At 34.9% G+C, this 19,512-nt stretch overlaps 1 protein-coding gene across 2 annotated transcripts in view; it reads right to left on the minus strand.

Moving 5' to 3' along the window:
• Positions 1–19,512, minus strand: part of BMP5 (bone morphogenetic protein 5) — a 122,695-nt gene that overhangs the window by 52,220 nt on the left and 50,963 nt on the right. For both annotated transcript variants that reach the window (XR_646077.4, XM_003897760.5), the window contains exon 2: positions 12,196–12,388. Coding sequence is in view for 1 of the 2 variants with exons in the window: in XM_003897760.5 (XP_003897809.1) it covers positions 12,196–12,388 (193 nt within the window). In the remaining variant the exon portion in view is untranslated. The remainder of the gene's footprint in view (positions 1–12,195; positions 12,389–19,512) is intronic.

The raw sequence follows: 19,512 nt of genomic DNA on the forward strand, positions 1-19,512 counted from the left end.
TTTGAATAAACCAGATCCTGGATTCATTGATTTTTTGAAGGGTTTTTCGTGTCTCCCTCTCCTTCATTTCTGCTCTGATCTTAGTTACTTTTTGTATTCTGCTAGTTTTTTGGATTTGTTTGCTCTTGCTTCTCTAGCTCTTTTAAATTTGATATTAGGGTGTCAATGTGAGATCTTTCTAGCTTTCTGACATAGGCATTCAGTGCTATAAATTTCTCTCAACACTGCTTCAGCTGTGTTCCCCAAGATTCTGGTACATTGTCTGTTTTTTTCTCAATGATTTCAAGGAATTTCTTGAATTCTGCCTTAATTTCATTATTTACCTAGGAGACATTCAGGAGAAGGTTGTTCAATTTCCATGTAGTTGTGTGGTTTTGAGTGAGTTTCTTAATCCTGAGTTCTAATTTGATTGCACTGTGTTCTGAGAGACTGTTTATGATTTCAGTTTTTTTTTGCATTTGCTGCTGAGGAGTGTTTTACTTCCAATTATGTGGTTGATTTTAGAATAAGTGCCATGTGGCACTGAGAAGAATGTATATTCTGTTGACTTAGTGTGGAGAGTTCTATAAATGTCTATTTGGTCCACTTGATCCAGAGCTGAGTTTAAGTTCAGAATATCCTTGTTAATTTTCTGACTTGCTGATCTGCCTAATATTGACAGTGGGTCACTATTATTGTGTGGGAGTCTAAGTGTCTTTGTAGGTCTCTAAGAACTTGTTTTATAAATTGGAATGCTCCTGTATTGGGTGTATATATATTTAGGATAGTTAACTCTTCTTGTTGAATTGATTCCTTTACCATTATGTAATACCGTCCTTTGTCTTTTTTTTATCTTTGTTGGTTCAAAATCTGTTTTGTCAGAGACTAGGTTTGCAATCCTTGCATTTTTTTTTCTTTCCATTTGCTTGGTAAATTTTCCTCCATCCCTTTATTTTGAGCTTATGTGTGTCTTTGCACATAAGATGGGTCTCCTGAATACAGCACACCAATGGGTCTTGACTCTTTATCCAATTTGCCAGTCTGTGTCTTTTAATTGGGGCATTTAAACCATTTACATTTAAGGTTAATATTGTTATGTGTGAATTTGATACTGCCATCATGATGCTATCTGGTTATTTTGCACACTAGTTGATGCAGTTTCTTCATAGTGTCATTGGTCTTTATATTTTGGATTGTTTTTGCAGTAGCCAGTACCAGTTTCTCCTTTCCATATTTAGTGCTTCCTTCATGAGGCAGGCCTGGTGATGATGAAATGCCTCAGCATTTGCTTGTCCCCTGACTTATGAAGCTTAGTTTGGTTTGACATGAAATTCTGGGTTGAAAATTCTTTTCTTTAAGAATGTTGAATATTGGCCCCCACTCTCTTCTAGGTTGTAGGGTTTCTACTGAAAGGTTCACTGTTAGTCTGATGGGCTTCCCTTTGTAGGTTACCTGGACTTTCTCTGGCTGTCCTTACCATTTATTCCTCCGTTTCAACCTTGGCAATTCTGATTATTATGTCTTGGGGTCGATCTTTTCATGGTGTATCTTAGTGGTGGTCTCTGTATTTCCTGAATTTGAATGTTGGCCTGTCTTGCTAGGTTGAGGAAGTTCTGGATAATATCCTGAAGTGTGTTTTCCAACTTAGTTCCATTCTCCCCATCTCTTTCAGGTACTCCAATCAGTCCTAGGTTTGGTCTTTTTACATAGTCTCCTATTTCTCAGAGGTTTTGTTCATTCATTTTCATTCTTTTTTCTCTAATCTTGTTTGCATGCCTTATTTCAGCAATATGGTCTTTGAACTCTGATATCCTTCCTTTCGCTTGGTTAATTTGTCTAACGATACTTGTATGTGCTTCATGAAGTTCTTGTGCTGTGTTTTTTAGTTCCATCAGGTCCTTTATGTTTCTCTCTAAACTGGTTATTCTAGTTAGCAGCTCCTGTAACCTTTTATCAAGGTTCTTAACCTCTTTGCATTGGGTTACAACATGCTCCTTTAGCTCAGTGGTGTTTGTTACTAGCCACCTTCTTCTGAAGCCTACTTCCGTCAATTTGTCCATCTCATCCTCCGTCCAGTTCTGCACCCTTGCTGGAAAGGCACTGCAATCATTTGGAGGTGAAGAGGCACTCTGGCCTTTGGGTTTTCAGTGATTTTTGGTTGCTTATTTCTCATCTTCATGAATTTGTCTAGTATCGATATTTGAGGCTTCTAACTTTTTGATAGGGTTCTTGTGGGGACTTTTTTTGTTGTTGATGCTATTGTAGCTTTCTGTTCATTTGTTTTTCTTGTAATGGTCAGGTCCCTCTTCTATGGGGCTGCTGTGGTTTGCTGGGAGTTCACTTCAGGCCCTATTTATCTGGTTCACTCCATCACCCACTGGAGATGTCACTCAAAGAGGCTAGAAAATAGCAAAGATGGGTGCCTGCTCCTTCTTCTGGAACTTCTGACCTCAAGGGGCACCGATATGATGCCAGTAGGAACACTCCTGTATAGGGTGTCTGACGATCCCTGTTGGAGGGTTTCACCCAGTTGGGTGGCACAGGGAGCAGGACCAGTTTAACAAAGCACTTTGACTGTCCCTTGATGGAGGAGGTGTACTTCGCTGCAGGGGACCCACTCATCTGGGCTGCCTAGTTTCCTCAGAACTAGCAGGAGGAAAGACTAAGTCTGCTGGTCTTCAGAGACTGTGACAACCCCTCCCACTAGGGGCTCAGGCCCAGGGAGATCAGAGTTCTGTCCCTGAGCACCTGGTTGGAGTTTTAGAAGCTCCTGCAGGAAGGCCCTGCCTAGTGAGGAGGGATGGGTCAAGGTGAGGCCTGAAGAGGCACTCTGTCCGCAGTATGTCACAGCCAATGTGTTGGGCTATGAGGGATACTTCTTGGGACCAAACCATCCAGCCTCCCTGGGTCCAGCCAAGGAAAAACACAACCTGGAGCTATAGACATGGCTGCTGCCCTTCTCCTGCCCTGGTAGGTTAATGTGTTAGGCAGTTATCCGTCCCGGTGTTGGCTCTCACCCTCCCCCAAGGAGTTCAAATGGCTTAGACAGCAGTCAGCCACAGCTGTGGTTCTGGTCACTCTTCCCTCCGTGAGCTCAGCAGGCTTAAGTGGATTCTAGCTTACTGACTGTTGACAACCTGCGCAGTTCCATGGTTGGGACCCTAGGCACTGGTGGCATGGGTTCACGCGTGGGATCTTCCAATCTGTGGGTTGCACAGTTCCGTGGAAAAAGCATGTTTTCCCAGGCTGGATAGCACGCTCACTCACCGCCTCCCTTGGCTGGGGGGCGGCAGCCCCTCTGCTCCATGAGGCCCTCAGGTGGACCATTGCACCACATTTCTCTTCCTTCCTCTCCATGGGTCATGCCAGCTGCCTAGTTGGTTCTGATGACAGAACCTGGATACCTCAGTTGCTGGTGTAGGATTCACACGCTGTTATCATTCTTCTCAGTGGGAGCCTCCTATGGCTACTGCTTCTAGTCAACCATCTTGACGCGCCCCACAGATACTTTAAAGAGCCACACTATCCATGTACCTTCATGAATCCAGGAACCGTGATCATAGATGGAATTGGTGCCTGCTTAATTTCAACACTGACTTGCTATACTCAGGCTTTGCTTAATATTAGAAAAAAATAATTATGTTCTTTAAAGTCACCTTTCTAAAGTTATCTTTCTTCTTCTTTAAATGAAGATTAAAAGAAGATTAAATGAATATTCTCTAAATGAAAATTAATTTCTACCTCATAAATCTATTGCAAGGATAAAAGAATACACAAATAAAAATGATATACAAATTACTGTAATTGCTACTTTCTTAACAAAATATTTGCATCCAACTCATTATAGTCAGAAGTGATTTGTACAATTACTAATGTAAAAGTTATTTAACAACCTATACTTATAAACTTTGGAAATAGAAATTTATTCATTTTCTGTAACTTTAGGAACATTTTTAATACATAATCCATAAAAAAAACTTCACCCCTCAGTTCTGTTGGAGAAAAAAATGGGTTCAAAACTTATGAAAAAGAAGGAAAATCATTAATATAATCAAGAAGAAGAGATAAGAAAAGAAATATTAACCCTGGCTGTGGTTTCAATTATTTGAATATATGTATATGTGTGTATGCATGCATATATTATATCCATATATATATGGAGAGAGAGAGAGAAAAAGGTTAACGTTATCCTTAACCAAGAGGATAACCACATGTTTTTTTTTATACACAAAGAGGAAAAAAAAGGAGAAACCAATAGGATAGCCACTCTACTATCTAATCATGAAGCACTTATACCTGGTCCAGAAAAGCTTTAAGAAATTATCTAGAAGCTACACAGACAAATTTTAGAGGAAAGGATGCCACACTACTTTATTTTCATCACAGTGACATCTCCACTTTTCCCAAAGCTTCTATTATTATAACTATTTCACTTCCTTCCATTTCCTTTTTTCCTTGAATAGCTTATTAAGTCCAGTAAAAATATAATGATGGCCACCCAAAGAGAAAGCATACATCTCTCTCTGGGTATTTGTCATAAATACCATCATATTATTCAAGAGACTACAAATTAATGGTAAATTCTAGAGTTTATATAAAGGTTCAAAGGTTCTCTCATGAGCAGCTTTTAGCTTATATGGACTAGAATTTGAATTGGGTCTGATGTTTTCAAATGGTAAATCGCTTTTTTCCCCCAAAATAAATGTGGAATTATACAATTATATAAATCTTACTAATCATTAATTTTCAGAATATCTGATTCCATGCTGCTAATCATTACTTTTTAGAATATCTGATTCCATGCTGCATTTAAAAGGTACAGATGAAAACTGGTAAAATAGTAATATTAGATGCAACTGAATGAAAAGCATGGCAGAAATGAAAAAAAAAAGTTGGATTGTCACTAAGAAAATTCAATCACTTTTCACTGAGCAGAATTTTTTTAATTACCAAGACATTTTTAATATTTAGCAGATTTCCTGGCATTACATCATCCCCTGTTTTTCCCCTGCAGAGAAATTTAAACATGTGCTACCAGGTATACACCCAGGAGGTCCCCTCATTCAACAAACAAAAAAGACATGAGACTATTACACAGACAGTCCAACCGTTTTTTATGCAGTGAATGAGCAATGTACCCAGTACAAACTCCTAAGAGCTCTTTCATCTTATGAATCTTATGATCCAAAATATTACATAGTCAAAGCAAAATTCACTGATATATTAGTTTATGGCACAAACTATTTCCACTTTAGGTTTATATCTTAAATCTCCAAATGGAGCAAGATTTCTCAACCTTGGTACTAAGGACACTTTGGATCGAACCACTCTTTGTGAGGTAGAGGAGCTGTCCTGTCCATTTTAGAAGGTTTAGCAGCATTCCTATCCACATTACTACCCCAGCATATCTACTCACTAAATACTAGTAACAATACACACACATACCTGTCCCCTACCAATTGTGGATGACAAAAAAAGTGTTTCCATACGTTGCTAAATGTCTCCTAGGGACCAAAATCACCCCAGGTAAGAACCTCTAAAATAGAGCATGATCCCTGCACACTGAAGATACTCAAGCTATGCTTGAGTACCGTTCTAGACACTTTAGAGACAACATCATCTCCCATCTGAGTGTCCTGCTCTGGCACGCTGCTCTCAAGAACCCAGCAAATCTTCCTGAGTGGAAAATGTCAGAGTACCTTCTGAAGTATGTCCACAGAAGAATCACAAATCTTAGAGAAGAAGGAGGCGGGGGGAGATGATGTAAATATGAAGCTGACTGTGAACTGGAATGATGACAGCTTAACTAAATATATCCAAGTACTGAAGGTGGCTAATGACATCGAGCAGGCTAGCTTAAAATGTTTTCACAATGGAGTACAGAAATTTATATTCACAGCAGAGCATTAGAAAAAGGTTGATTTTACATAGCACATTTTCCTTAGGGAATACATAAATATATATATCTGTGAAAAAATTAATTCAAGTAAAGCACTTAGCACAGTGCCAGACACATGGTGAGTGTCCATTAAATGCATAAGTGCTGGCTGCTATTCTTATTAGTAGTAACACTGGCATTGATCATTTTATTGTATTAATTTAATTCATTATACACTTAAACATTTTAGTGCTTAGGAACATTTCTTCTGGGATACACCTCTGTTCGTTCTCTCTCTCTTTCTCTTTCTCTTTCTCTTCGCCCCCCTTCCTCCCTCCCTCTTTCTCTCTCTCTTTCCCTATTCTTTCCCTATTTGTTGTTTTGCCTGTAGAAAATTCCTACTCTTCTTGAAAAGTTCAACTCAAAAGTGAACTTCTCTCAGAGGCTTTCCCTAAGGTCCCTTACTCTTCCAAGTAAAAAATTAACTTTCTCTTCATTTCTATTTCCACAACACTTAGTGCATATTTACATCATCGTTCTTAGCACATTTGTATTATAGTTATTAAAATCTGTGTGTGGCAGCCCCACCACAGTCCCTGGCCTCCAGGCTATGAGCTTTTGAGGCCTTATTTACTCGGCCTTATGTCCTCTGTGCTTGCCACATGGTAGGCGCTCAACAAAAGCACGCCAAACTCAGCTGAATTATCTGGAAAATTCAATCATGTGGAAACCTCATTTCACAATAATGCCAGATATATGAGGTGTGACTGAAGAGCAATGCCTTCTATATAGAATTTGGGGCTGTCAGCCTTATATGAAAAGATTAAATAAGTGAAATGATGCAAAATGTGTTAAGTTTTTACCAAGTAAAATATAGATTTGGATAAATATCAGAACACTCCTTTAAATTACACACATTTAAATATGAGTAGGGATAAATTGGGAAGGTGAGAAAAATGGTAGGAATAAAATATATAATTTTAAGAGCTATACATCTCACTAAGATAAATAAATAAGAAAAGAGGTGACATAATGGATCTGCCATATTTTAAATTTGAATGCATAACACTGTCAAGTAATTCACAGACTAGATGGTTAATAGGTCAGACTGTGTCTTGAATATAAAACATATCCATAAAACATCAGTCAAAATTACTGTACAGATCTCCCTCACCCAGCCACTCCTAGGCAGTACCTTAGGGAAAGGAAACTTTACATATGTGAAAACATATGCATTGTCAAATAAATTACATTAAAGAGTACCATCTGCCCTGACTTTTCAATTGTTTCTGAGTTTAATTGAAAATATGCAGTAGATAAAATCCACAACTTTGACACAGAAGTTTTGAGAGGTGACTCTGCTTTAAAAATAGCCAGAGGTACTAGTTCCTTTTTCTACTTCCATTTTAGTTCTTTAAGAAGTATATGAAGCCACAAACAATCAATACTTCAAAGAATTAATAGGATTTTAAAATTACTTTTCAAATTGAAATTCTTTACATTTTAACCGTGATCACGTGATGTGTAAATAAAGTATTTTTAATACAATACTCTTCTAGAGAATTAAAGTCAAAGTTCCAAAGTAGTGGTAAATTTTTTTCACAAAATATTTACTCTTCTCAGAGAATCCTCAGAGAATTAAAGTCAAAGTTCCAAAGTAGTGGTAAATTTTTTCAAAAAATAAAAAAGATACTATTTATTTTCATTTCCTATGGGAAAAAATACCTTCCATAGCTAAAGAAAAATGAGAGCAACTAATTTTTAAATCATAAGTGTTTTTTGTTTTGCTTTGTTTTGATATTTTACTCTCTACCTGGCAGAAGTTGGGAATGCTATTTTGTAAAGATGTGTGTAGCATAAAATTATTTCATTACCTTTTTTCTTTCAACTATAATTATTCACATTTCTGTTTATACAAATAATGTTCATCATAAAAATTTAAAAAAACACTGAAAGTGATGAAGAATTAAAATGTAAATTACCCACATCCTGCAATGAATATTTGATGGGTTCCTTCAATCTGTTTTGTATATAAATGTATTTAAAATAGTATAATAATGTAGATAATAATGTTTCTTGGTTTTAGTCAATTAACATTATTATTTGAGTATTTTTCAGCATTAGTAGTTTTCAAAAATGTAATTTGTATTTGCTCTGTACTATTCTTCCAAAAATTATACCTTAACTTTTTTCTTGTTTAATTATGTTCAATTTGTGAATTGTAAACAATAATACAGCAATAAACACTTTTAAATGAATCTTTGTCTACATCTGTCTATATCTGCAATGTTCCTGTAAGATAAATTCATAAATAAGAGCTCTCTCATCCCACACTACCCTATCCCCATATTTCTTCAAGTGTATTTCAGAGAGTTTTACTATTTATCTAAAACTTGCGTTTTTAGCTATTAAGTTCACAGAAAGATTCAATGATATTGCTATTAAAGTGGGTGGCATTTATTATTACACTCCAAAACCTACCTATTTATTTTGCATATATTAAATTATGTAATAACATCAATTATTTATTAAAGACACCTAGAACACATTTTTTACTTACTTTATCTTTACAAAAAGATAGGTGTCAGAAAACAGTACCAACTATTATAATAAAAGCCAATTTTTCCCATTATGTATATAGTTCTGTAAACTAAAATAGACACTCACATGAAGTTATATGAAAATATATTGACCAATGTATTTATTATCAACTATGGTCTTTGCATTGGGATATGCATTAGCCCTTCCCACATCATCTGAAATTATTTTTTTGATCTGAAATATTTTTCCTTTGTTTTTTATTTTTTCAGATTTGTAAACTAAGACTCCAAGAAATACAGACATTTCCCTATTTGGGAATTTCAAAGTCTATGCTCTTATGGCACTATATTATTATTTTCTATGGTGACTTTGAAGTCCTTCATAGAAACCTGAAATATTCTATAAGACATATTGCTATTTCTATATGTTCTTTCCCTTAAACATTTTCTTTGGAAGAAAAGGCGGAGTACAAAAAGTGAATCCTGCATCTATAGGTAATAACAAGGCACAGGATTGCATTTTCTTACAATGCAGAATAATGAACTCCTGACAGTGAACAAATGCTTGTTTTAAAAATAAAAAAGTGTTTTGCTAGAGATTGTCCTACCTTATCAACAGTATATAAAAGTGAAATATGGCCAGGTGCAGTGGCTCACACCTGTAATCCCAACATTTTGGGAGGTTGAGGCAGGGGGATCACTTGAGGTCAGGAGTTCAAGACCACCAGCCTGATCAACATGGTGAAACCCCCTCTATACTAAAAACACAAAAATTAGCCAGCCGTGGTGGTGGGTGCCGGTAGTCCCAGCTACTCGGGAAGCTGAGGTGGGAGAATTGCTTGAACCCGGGAGGCAGAGGTTGCAATCAGCCAAGATAGTGCCATTGCCCTCCAGTTTGGCAACAAGAGCAAAACTCCGTCTCAAAAAAAAAAAAAAAATTGAAATATGAAGTATGAGTCTGAGTGTGAATATTTCAGGATTGAAATAATTAGTAAAAAAATCAAAATACATTAGCAAAAATAAATATCATAGAAGACAATAAATATACCATAACCCTAGAAGATAAAGTAACAATCATAATTCAGTAACACTATTCAATAGATGTTCAAAAATGTGAACTTGGTAGAACGGAATTAAGATTGAAATGAATTTTTAAAATACTATTTGGTAAATTAAATAGAAACCTATCCAATCCATATCATTCCAGAGTTTCAAATGGCAATGGAAGAGAATGCCAGGCAAAGATATACATGCACTTTAGATTTTACAAATTAAGTCAAAGGAATTAGGAAAAATATCAGTGAAATCCTAATTCTGAGAGTAGATTTAAACACGTTACAATAAAGTCTTAGCCAAAGTATACCAAAGAATACTGAAAGAATATGTAGCTATAGTAGCAGAAACATTAAGAGTAATATTTTTAAAATTAGGTATAATTAGAAAAATACCAGAGGTGCAAGATAAACAAACGTCTCATTTTTTTAAAGAGAATTAAAATTTCCCAAAACTATAAAGTCAGGTGAACTAAGCATCAATATCCATAAATATTCCAAAATGGACTGCTAATAAAAATAAGCATGAGTTTATTTAGAAATAAACTATAAATTATTAATAGACTCTTAGTTCTTCATTTTTATCATTTTTGTCATGTGTTAAATTATACCATTCACATCCTTAGAAAATAGAAAGGTAAAAGTAAGCTCAAAGGGAGCTTCATTACATGACATTCAGAAATATACTGAGCAGACAGAACAGAGGGCATACAGAAAAGATAGGAATTTTAATTGTGATCAATGTAAAATTCTGCAATTAGACACAACTAATAAATATATTCTAGAAGATGGAAAACTGGTATGCCAATCATTCCCGAAAAAAATACTTAGGATATAGATAACCAACTACAAACTCAACATACATAAAAATATATATAACTGACCGAAAATAAACATAATTCAAACATTTTAGGATATGTATATGGAAGTAGTATTCCAATTTTGAGTAATAATGATATCAAAGCATTGAATCATGTTGAGGAAAATGGTAGTGCTGAGGATAAAAATAAATGACTTATCCTTATCTCTTCTTTAAAAAACTCATAATCCAAGTGTGAAAACAGACATAGAAAAAGATAACTATAATAAAACAATTTGTTAGTTTTAGCAATATTATTAACTAACATTCAGAATATTATTTTCAACTCTTCTCACTAATTTTGAAAGATATTATTATTATTTAACATAAAAATAACCTATTATAGTATTCATCATATATGCCTGGCCCTATGAGAAAATAATACTAGCATCTTAATTTTATAAATGAAACCACTGGATTGAGATTTTTTAACATAACTTATCCACAGACAAATAGCTAGTCAGCGTTAAAGTCGAGAAACAAATGTAGGTATTTCTGCCTTGAAATTACTGCTGTTAAAAATAACAATGCATATCAGTTGGTATGTATTAAAGTGAGTTCTGCTGAACTAGTGTTCCACAGGATATTAGTAAGTACTACACACCCAATGAATCCATAGCCAGATAATTTTGAGGAAGACTAGCTAAAATAAAATTGATAGGGCATGTGCACGTGTGTGTGTGTGTGTGGTCACTGTAAAGCCTTTTTAAGACTTTAATATTCTGATATGCATTGTGAATCTCTTAGAGGATAGTCTAACAGGAAGGCTTTACCAATATACGTGACCTCAGAAGCTTTTCAATTTTTTTCTTCATTGAGTATTGCAAGGCACTATTGCGAATTTCTGCCAAACTGGAAGACCAAGACAAATCAAACATCAAGAACTACAAATAGTCAACAAGGAGAGAACAGGGCCTTACAGCAGACAGGATAACAATCTTTAAGTATTTGTCTCATCAAAAAAGGACATATTATTTCATCAAAAGGAAGATCTAGATCTGAGGAATGAAAGCTACTGAGACAGATATATCACCTCAACATAGGATTTCAAACAGATTTAGATACATGATAGATAGATAGATAGATACATACATACATACATAGATAAAGATAGATGGCTCTTTTTGAAATAGACTGACAGATGGATCTGTTTGAAATTGATAGATAGACAGATGGGTCTGTCTGAAATAGATAGATAGACAGATCTGAGCTGTCCGACAAAGGTGATTCATCACCCAAAAAAATGTGTTATCCAAGTGATTTCTGCATTGTGTTAAATGTCAGAGAAAATGACTAAGGTCCCTTTTTAACATTTATTTTCAATGGTTCATTTGCAGTCATTATCAACTGAAGTTTTTATGCATTTAGTATTTCAGACTATCTGTCCATTTTTGTACCATTCTGAATTAACCATCTTACAGAGGACATCAAAATACACGTAAAAATGAACACACGATTCTTACACTCATGTCAATGAAAAGTAAAGCAGTGCGTCTCTAACTTCCAGAACACCAAATAATTTCATTATCTTAGTTATAAATTTCATGTGGGTAGAACAAAGTGGAAGTTTTCTGGGATGAAGGACAACTTTACGAAATGAGACAACAGACCTAGAAAGCACATTTTGAGAAGCATGTGACTATTTAGTATACGAATTGGTGTCAGGAATAGGTAGCAGCTATAGAATGTAGGATAAAATTTTCAGATCGATTACTGTTACCTTTCAATATCTCTACCTGGCTCTAAATGTTACTACACTTACTATAAATGTTAATAAACTGCACAAAAAAAGATAATTTGTTTGCTACATCACATGAATTATCAATAGCTTTTACTAAAATTTTACAAATATTTGCCAGGATAATAAGTTAAATAAAAAGATTATACCTATTTGTGTATTCCTTGATGATTTGATATATGCTAATCTTAATTGTTTCATTTTCAAATCGGTTGTTGCTCCGGTCCTTGTATATCCGGAATTCAGCTGCTGTCACTGCCTCTCCATGAGGAATTTGGGTAAGATCAAATCGAAATTCTTTGTAATGTCTTCGCTGGTGAGAAAAATCCTTGTCTCTTTCAACTGAAAAAAAAAAGGGGGAGGTTGGGGAGGAAAAAAGTTAGTCCTTCATAAAATATGGAAATTAATGATAAATTCTCCAGCTTTGAAAATGAAAACAAATAAGCAGGATAGTATAAAACTGGAAAAACACTAAACCACAAAGTGAAATGTGTTTCCAGTTAAAGGAAATTCCACAAACCAACAGCCTTTAGTTCAAAGGCAATATAATCTCTATGATTTTATACGAATTCCTGGATCCTAAATGGAAAGGTTATCCAAAAATGTTTTTAAAAGTGAAGGTTGTAAAATGATTGCTAGTATGTATCAAGTATCAGAACACAGAAAATTTTACACAGAAATTCTGAATATGTTATGGTAACCTTTAGAGTTCCAGGTGAAATGAGTGGAGAGAGAGCGCAGCCATGGGAGGGAAATGGGAAAGAGGACTAAGGAGTTCCAAGTATACAAGGACTGTGTTTATGACCTTTCAGAGTTCAAGTAAATAAAGCAAACTAATTTTTACAAGAAAGATTGTTTCTAAAATGTCTTCCCTGGAAAAGTTTTTCTCTCTTCAGCAAATAAAATATTCTTTTTCTCAAAAACTTTTTTTTTTTTCTTGAGAAAAGGTCTCACTCTGTTCCCAAACTGAAGTGCAGTGGTGTGATCATTGCTCATTGACGCCTTGCCCTCCTCGGCTCAAGCGATCCTCCCACCTCAGCCTCTAGAGTAGCTAGGACTACAGGTGTGCACCACCACACCCAGCTAATTTTTTTTATTTTTTGTAGAGGCAGGGTCTCACTATGTTATCTAGACTGGTCTCGAAATCCTGGGCTCAAGCAATCCTCCCACTCTGGCATCCCAAAGTGCTGGGATTACTTGCATGAGCTACCCTGCCTTGTGTTGTCTGTTTGTTTTTAAAGCATTTTTTATAAATTCTTACCCCTGGTACAGTATAAAGTCTCCCAAAGACCTCTGTCATTATTCAGAATTGAGACGGGAACATATTTTCGCTCTTTAGTAACCTTCCAAACAAATGAAGTCAAAGAACTGTTCCTTTTGGGAATATTACGAAATGCTGAAGAATTTAGGACAGTATCAGACATATTATTACATAATCTGACTGTGTAAGATAGTGTATTGTACAAGTGGTATAAATTGATTCACAAAGCTCAAAAATTGGAAATCTTTAGAAGACTAAATAAATTTACAACACTGCTATACATATATGTAACTTAGGATCCTAAGTTAGAAGCATTAAGATTATGGAAGCGAGAAGACGATAATGACCATCAGGAACGACATTGTGGAGCCCAGGCTACTAGACCATCATGTTCCAAGGCCAGATGGGTGGCCACATCTGAAGCTTCTGACAAGGGAACCCACAATTCTTTGCCTTCATCCTCCAAAATAATCTCTGGTTTATTTTCCCCAGAAGAGTAGACGGTGGTTCAGGAGAGAGCAAGAAGCTGATCCTCACCTCCATCGCAGACTCTAAAGCAGACATACAGAAAAATGTAGCTACATTTGGGGGCATATTTTTTAAAATTTTATTTTACAGATGAGGTCTCTCTATGTTAGCTAGGCTGGACTGAAACCCTGGACTCAAGCCATCCTCCTGCCTCAGCCTCCAGAGTAGCTGGGACTACTATAGGTGTTCCCCACCGCACCCAGTTGGAAGAATTTTTGTCCTGTGGAGCTTGGTAAGGATGATGCTCTTTGGCTGTCTGACTACACTAACATCACCTCGCATGATTCATAAAATTGTTTTCTTAAAATATCATTATCTTGGTCCTAAGAGAGGTCCATTTCTAGAGAGATTATGAATCAACTTTTCCTAAATAAGGACAAAAAACCCATTTGTAAAATGTTATTTTGGTCCATAATTTAAAACTCTTCTCTGGTGATAGTGCAGACAGCCATGATAGTGCAGACTGCACACACCTCCTTCCTCTCCCTTTTGTCCATTTGACTGGGCTGTGTAAGAGTGGAAGTCTAGGGGGAGAAAATGCCTACTACCTAAGTAGCTAGTAGCTGATGTGCATGTAAGAATGCTAAAACTGGCCACAACTTCTGCTTTCAGAGAACTAAATCTGACTCACTGTATTGTTATTTTCTTATCCTAAATTTAAATGAAGTAGATGACATCATGTGACCATATCTAAATAGCATTTATATGCCAGACTATATTCTCAGTATTTTATCATCTTATTAACATTAACATATTCTGCCTCATAACAGCCTACAAGGTACGTTCTCTTTTTATCCTCATTTTAGAAATGAAGCAACTGTGGAAGCATAGGAAATAAATACCTTACCAAAAACTTTGAACCCAGGCATTTGGTGTCACCAATCCATGGTTGTTAAATGTCAGGATATGCTGTGTCTGCTTACACACTATTGCTTTGTCCTATTTTATTAACACAGATCTAAAACTTTGTATTTACAAGTCCCAAATCCAACACATTCTGAAAACTACGAGTTTGTTTTCAAGCTCCTTTGACAGAAGAACCAGAAGTTAACTGATATGAAGTGATTTAAAGTCTCTTTTTATCCCAGTTTCTATAAATATTTATTGCTTTGCTGTAGAAATTGTCATGTGTTTGCCTAGGTGGCACTGTCCCAGACCCTGCTTGACAAATACTATACTTCATGATATATGCACCAACCAGCCATGGAAAAATATATTTTCTCCATTCTGAAAGACAATATTCATAATTCTAAGTGATAACAACCATTATTCATTTTTTCATTAACACTAAATTGTATATTTAAAATTTTAACCAAAAAGCAACAAGTATAGTCCTAAAAATAAAGATTAAGACATGAGTTTGTTAGGATCCAATCTAAAGTGTGCACCTGCTTAATGCAGGTGAGTATTGAATTCATGTTATGTAAAGTCATCTACCGTTCTGGAATCCCCTGTGAGATGTTAGTGTAATAAAGTAGAAAGCTAGAATTTCAGCCATTATTATAAAATTTCAGTTTTCTAATCCAGGCTATTTAACTTAAACCCTTAAGGGGACTCATTTTCAAAGAGTTTAATAAAATTTTGTATTAAATATACCACACAGAATGAAGTTGCATTGCAGACTTGTCTGCTGACTCAAACTCTTATATCCTACTGCTTTGAATCATAATTGCAACAATAAATTCCATGGGACATGTTGGAGTGAGTAATGGTATAAGACTTACAGCCTAATGATGCCCACAAATATTCAACAAGGTAATCTCAGTTACCTCAAACAGTAACGCTAGGGAGGTGGCAAATATTAATATCCCTGACTTAAGAATAAGAAATTGGGTGATGACAGCTACATGGTAACAGATGTCTGTCTCCTAAAGTTTATTATAAATCTTCGTTCAATACCTATACCACCTACATAATGACATCCTACTGTTCTGCACTTAGAGGCTAGTTCACTGTTAGTTTGTTTAAACACTGTCTTTCAGTAGTTCACAAAAAAGTGAAGAACAGGCCATAGAATAAGGGATTAGATCACCAAAAAGTTTCATTTAATCCCTGTGACTCTACTTATGTCTATCAATTTTATAACTTGTCAAAGAGCCCAAAACTTGTAATTGGAAGATAACAGATTTCATCCCAGGATTTCAGTTTCCAAGCCCTCATGAACACAGCCTGAGTGTGTTTTTCTGAATATTGTTTTGTTATGTTTTCAATCTAATTATTTCTTGGGAAAGTTGACCTTGTTTCAGTGCTTTCATTATCCTCTCTCCAAGGAACCCTTCCCCCTCCGTTTATGATGGATCCTATTAATATAGACATGCCATTCTTTCTGGACTGAGTTCATTCTTTTAGAACACACCTCTTCCTATCTTTATCTTAGCAAATGTGTTTTTATTCACTTATTTAATATTGATTACATTTCTTATCTAAGGATTTTTTATGAATAAACAAATGATTATATAATTTGAATATTATATACTATATATGTTAATGTAACAACACGCTTTTACTACAACCATATGGTGAAATGTAATTATAGCTTTTAATTTTGACATAATTGTGATTCACTGGCAGAATTCCTTCATACCTTTTATTCACCAGAGCTGCTACCAAAATCAAAACTCCCGAAGTAGATGAAAAAGAACAAACACATACATTTAACTCTCCTTAAATGTCAGCTTTTTATAGGAAAGATCTTTGTCTTATTTACATTGACAAATTTGGTAAATATTAAGCATTCTGATTTTCTGTATATTACAGTATGCTATAACCTACTGCAGTGGTGAATGACTTGGGAAGGTTAAAAGATACACAAGTAAATGAGAAAAAAAACAGCAGAGAAGTGTATACTATTATTGCCTTTGAGATTCATGTATTTGGCCTTTTTAATTCACTCTTTAATGTATATTTTACATCAACCAAATACCATGAATTTCCAGAATCTTTACCAGTATTTCTAGCAAAATCTGTTTTATCAGATATAGATATGCAAGACTCCATAAAAGCCCTAAACACATTCCCTCTTTGGTAGTGAAAAAGCATCTCTTAATTACCATATAAAAATAAATAAGACAAAAAAGCAGAAGGTTTGGCTCATTTAAGCCAGACTCAGACTTGTTAAAGGGTATAGAAAGACACAGAGTAAAGACATACTGAGATCAGGGGTTAATGCTTTTTTTCCTAGTACCCTCCCCTTATCTCAGACCAAAAATGACATTTGTCTCATGTGAGAATAGAAAGAGTGTTTAGTAACAAACAAACACTTTCGTCAATGAATTTGCTTATAATAATTGTATTTAAAAGGAGACCACAGCAGCCTGTCCAAATTCTTCTATGTGCTGACCTATCTAACAAGATCAAGAGGGGGTGCATTTTGCCAAACAGCCGTACATAGACTTCACTAATCCCAGACTCTTCTCTCATTGTCATTTATGATACACAGAAGTTTTGAAGATTTCCAGGTGTAAGCCATTTAATATCACCATAAAAATGAAAAAAGGAAACTTTACAATGATACTCTTTATGGATGGAGGTGTAGATCATCCCAAATAATATCATGTAAAATTATTCCATTCAAATAAGTCCATCAACATAGGGTTATTTACTTGAGCTGATGGTTGCCAACAGTCCTCTCTAAAAAAACTAAAATAAGTTGCTTTCCTATACACACACACAAACTCACAGAAAAAAAAACCATAAAAACTTCAGCGAAACTTAATACATTTTATCACCCAAATCACAAACACAACAATGATGGTGAATACACTTCCTTCTGCTTCTAGGGAGCAGGTTTTTTTGTGTCTACTCCAAACTATGTGAAACTACAGAGCTATCTAGAGAAACAGAAAACTCAACTACGCTAGTAGAAGAAGAGAAATAATGTATTATTATATTTTGGTTTAAAAAGTGGTAACATCAAAGCATACAAAATGTAAAATATGAATCAAATCATTCACATCCCATGATTAATGGACTGATAGTGAAAAGAAGCAGAATTGCCTTTATATAAGCACCAAACTACGTCCTAAGTGCTCTGAATTGTCAAAGTTCTGCAAAGGTTAAACTCTGTTTAAGAAACACACTGAAGACTTTTATTGTTGAGATATAACTTAACAGAAGTTAATGACTGATAGAAGTTGTTTTTTTTGTTTTGTTTTGTTTTTATTTTTTTCCTCCCAAGCAGATATCTCTCTGAATGACTTTATCACTAATAGAAACTGGAGGAAATTGTCCTGGGCTAAATATTTTCATGTCTACATTATCTGAAGAGTAGAATTAATTAACAGAGGATTACAGTTTTATCTCTGTAGTGATTTATCTGCAGTTTTAAGGAGATGCATTCATGGGCAATCAGTCTTAATCTCCCACACAAGAGCTGTAACTTGGAAGACACAAATAGCAGCAGTAGCTGTAAGGCAAAGATAGCATTCTCCCAGGAGCCTAGCCAGCTGTTGAAAGAATACAGATCATTGTTTGCTGCTGAGTGCAAAAAATCATTAAGAGATTACTCATAGAATTATTACTAATCTGTGTTGCATTGTAAAAGTGAAAAAAAAACAAAGATATCATGTGACTACCAAGATGCATCACTTTCCACGATATCCTTCACTAACTAGTCTACCAAAAAACAAACCTGGTTCTATAATGACTTATTTATTGGTCAGTGAAAGAGTATGTACATGTTTTCCATGAATGGATAACCATTTCAAAGAGTGTGGAAAACTCTAGATTCCAGAAGTCTTAAGAGCCTTTTAATACACAGTAATGTGTGACTTGAATGAAAGAAAATTGTCCCCCTGAATGTTTTGTTTCAAAGAATAATTTCAATTGACTTTCAAATTTTCTATGATTATGATCCTCATACTCATAAACACTTCATGAATACAGTTTTATAAAGAAGTAAAATCTCAAAGAATTACTAGATAGTTAAATAATTGTAATACTCTACTATAACTAAACAAATTGATTTTCCAAATCAATTTAAAATATGCATATAATTTTGAAATTTAAGAAATTTAATTGTTGATCAAATATTTATATATTATACTTTAAAAATATAATAGTTTAGAAACAGAAAGAATTAAGTCTTACATAAAGGAAGTTCTAAAATTAGAATGAAGTTGGTCTCAAGGTATTCCTGTTTTCTTTAAATTAGGCCTAGCAATGAGCTTCCAGTGATTATTTAGAATACCATAATGACAACAGCTATACATACCAAGCATTATTATGAAAATTATATATTTAATAATTAAATTAATAACAAATAATGGTAGCAATAAATTAATGATGGCGTTAATAAAATTAATAAATTTTAATTTTTTGTTTCTTCCCCCTAATTGGATCCAACAAGGTGGAGCTTCCATTATCTCCCTCATGGTACAGATAAGCAATATTAACTTCCTCACTGTCACAGAGTTAGTTATCACAAAGCCAGAGACAATATCTAGATCTTATTACTCCTAATATTCTTTGCATGAACGTTTCAACTAATAATATGCCACTTCTGTCTCAGGGCAAAGTTTTCCTGTTCCATTCCAGAACAATGTTTCTGCTTGAGCCTTACTCCCAAGCTCCTATGCTCATTCTTAGCATGCTCTCTCCTCTTGTCCGGTTAGTTTCTTCCTTTTTCCTCTACCTTAAGTCAGTGTTGTGGAGACAACAGAGCACTGGGAACACACTT

Source organism: Papio anubis, chromosome 6, assembly GCF_008728515.1.
Source record: "Papio anubis isolate 15944 chromosome 6, Panubis1.0, whole genome shotgun sequence".
NCBI classification, from domain to species: Eukaryota; Metazoa; Chordata; class Mammalia; order Primates; family Cercopithecidae; genus Papio; species Papio anubis.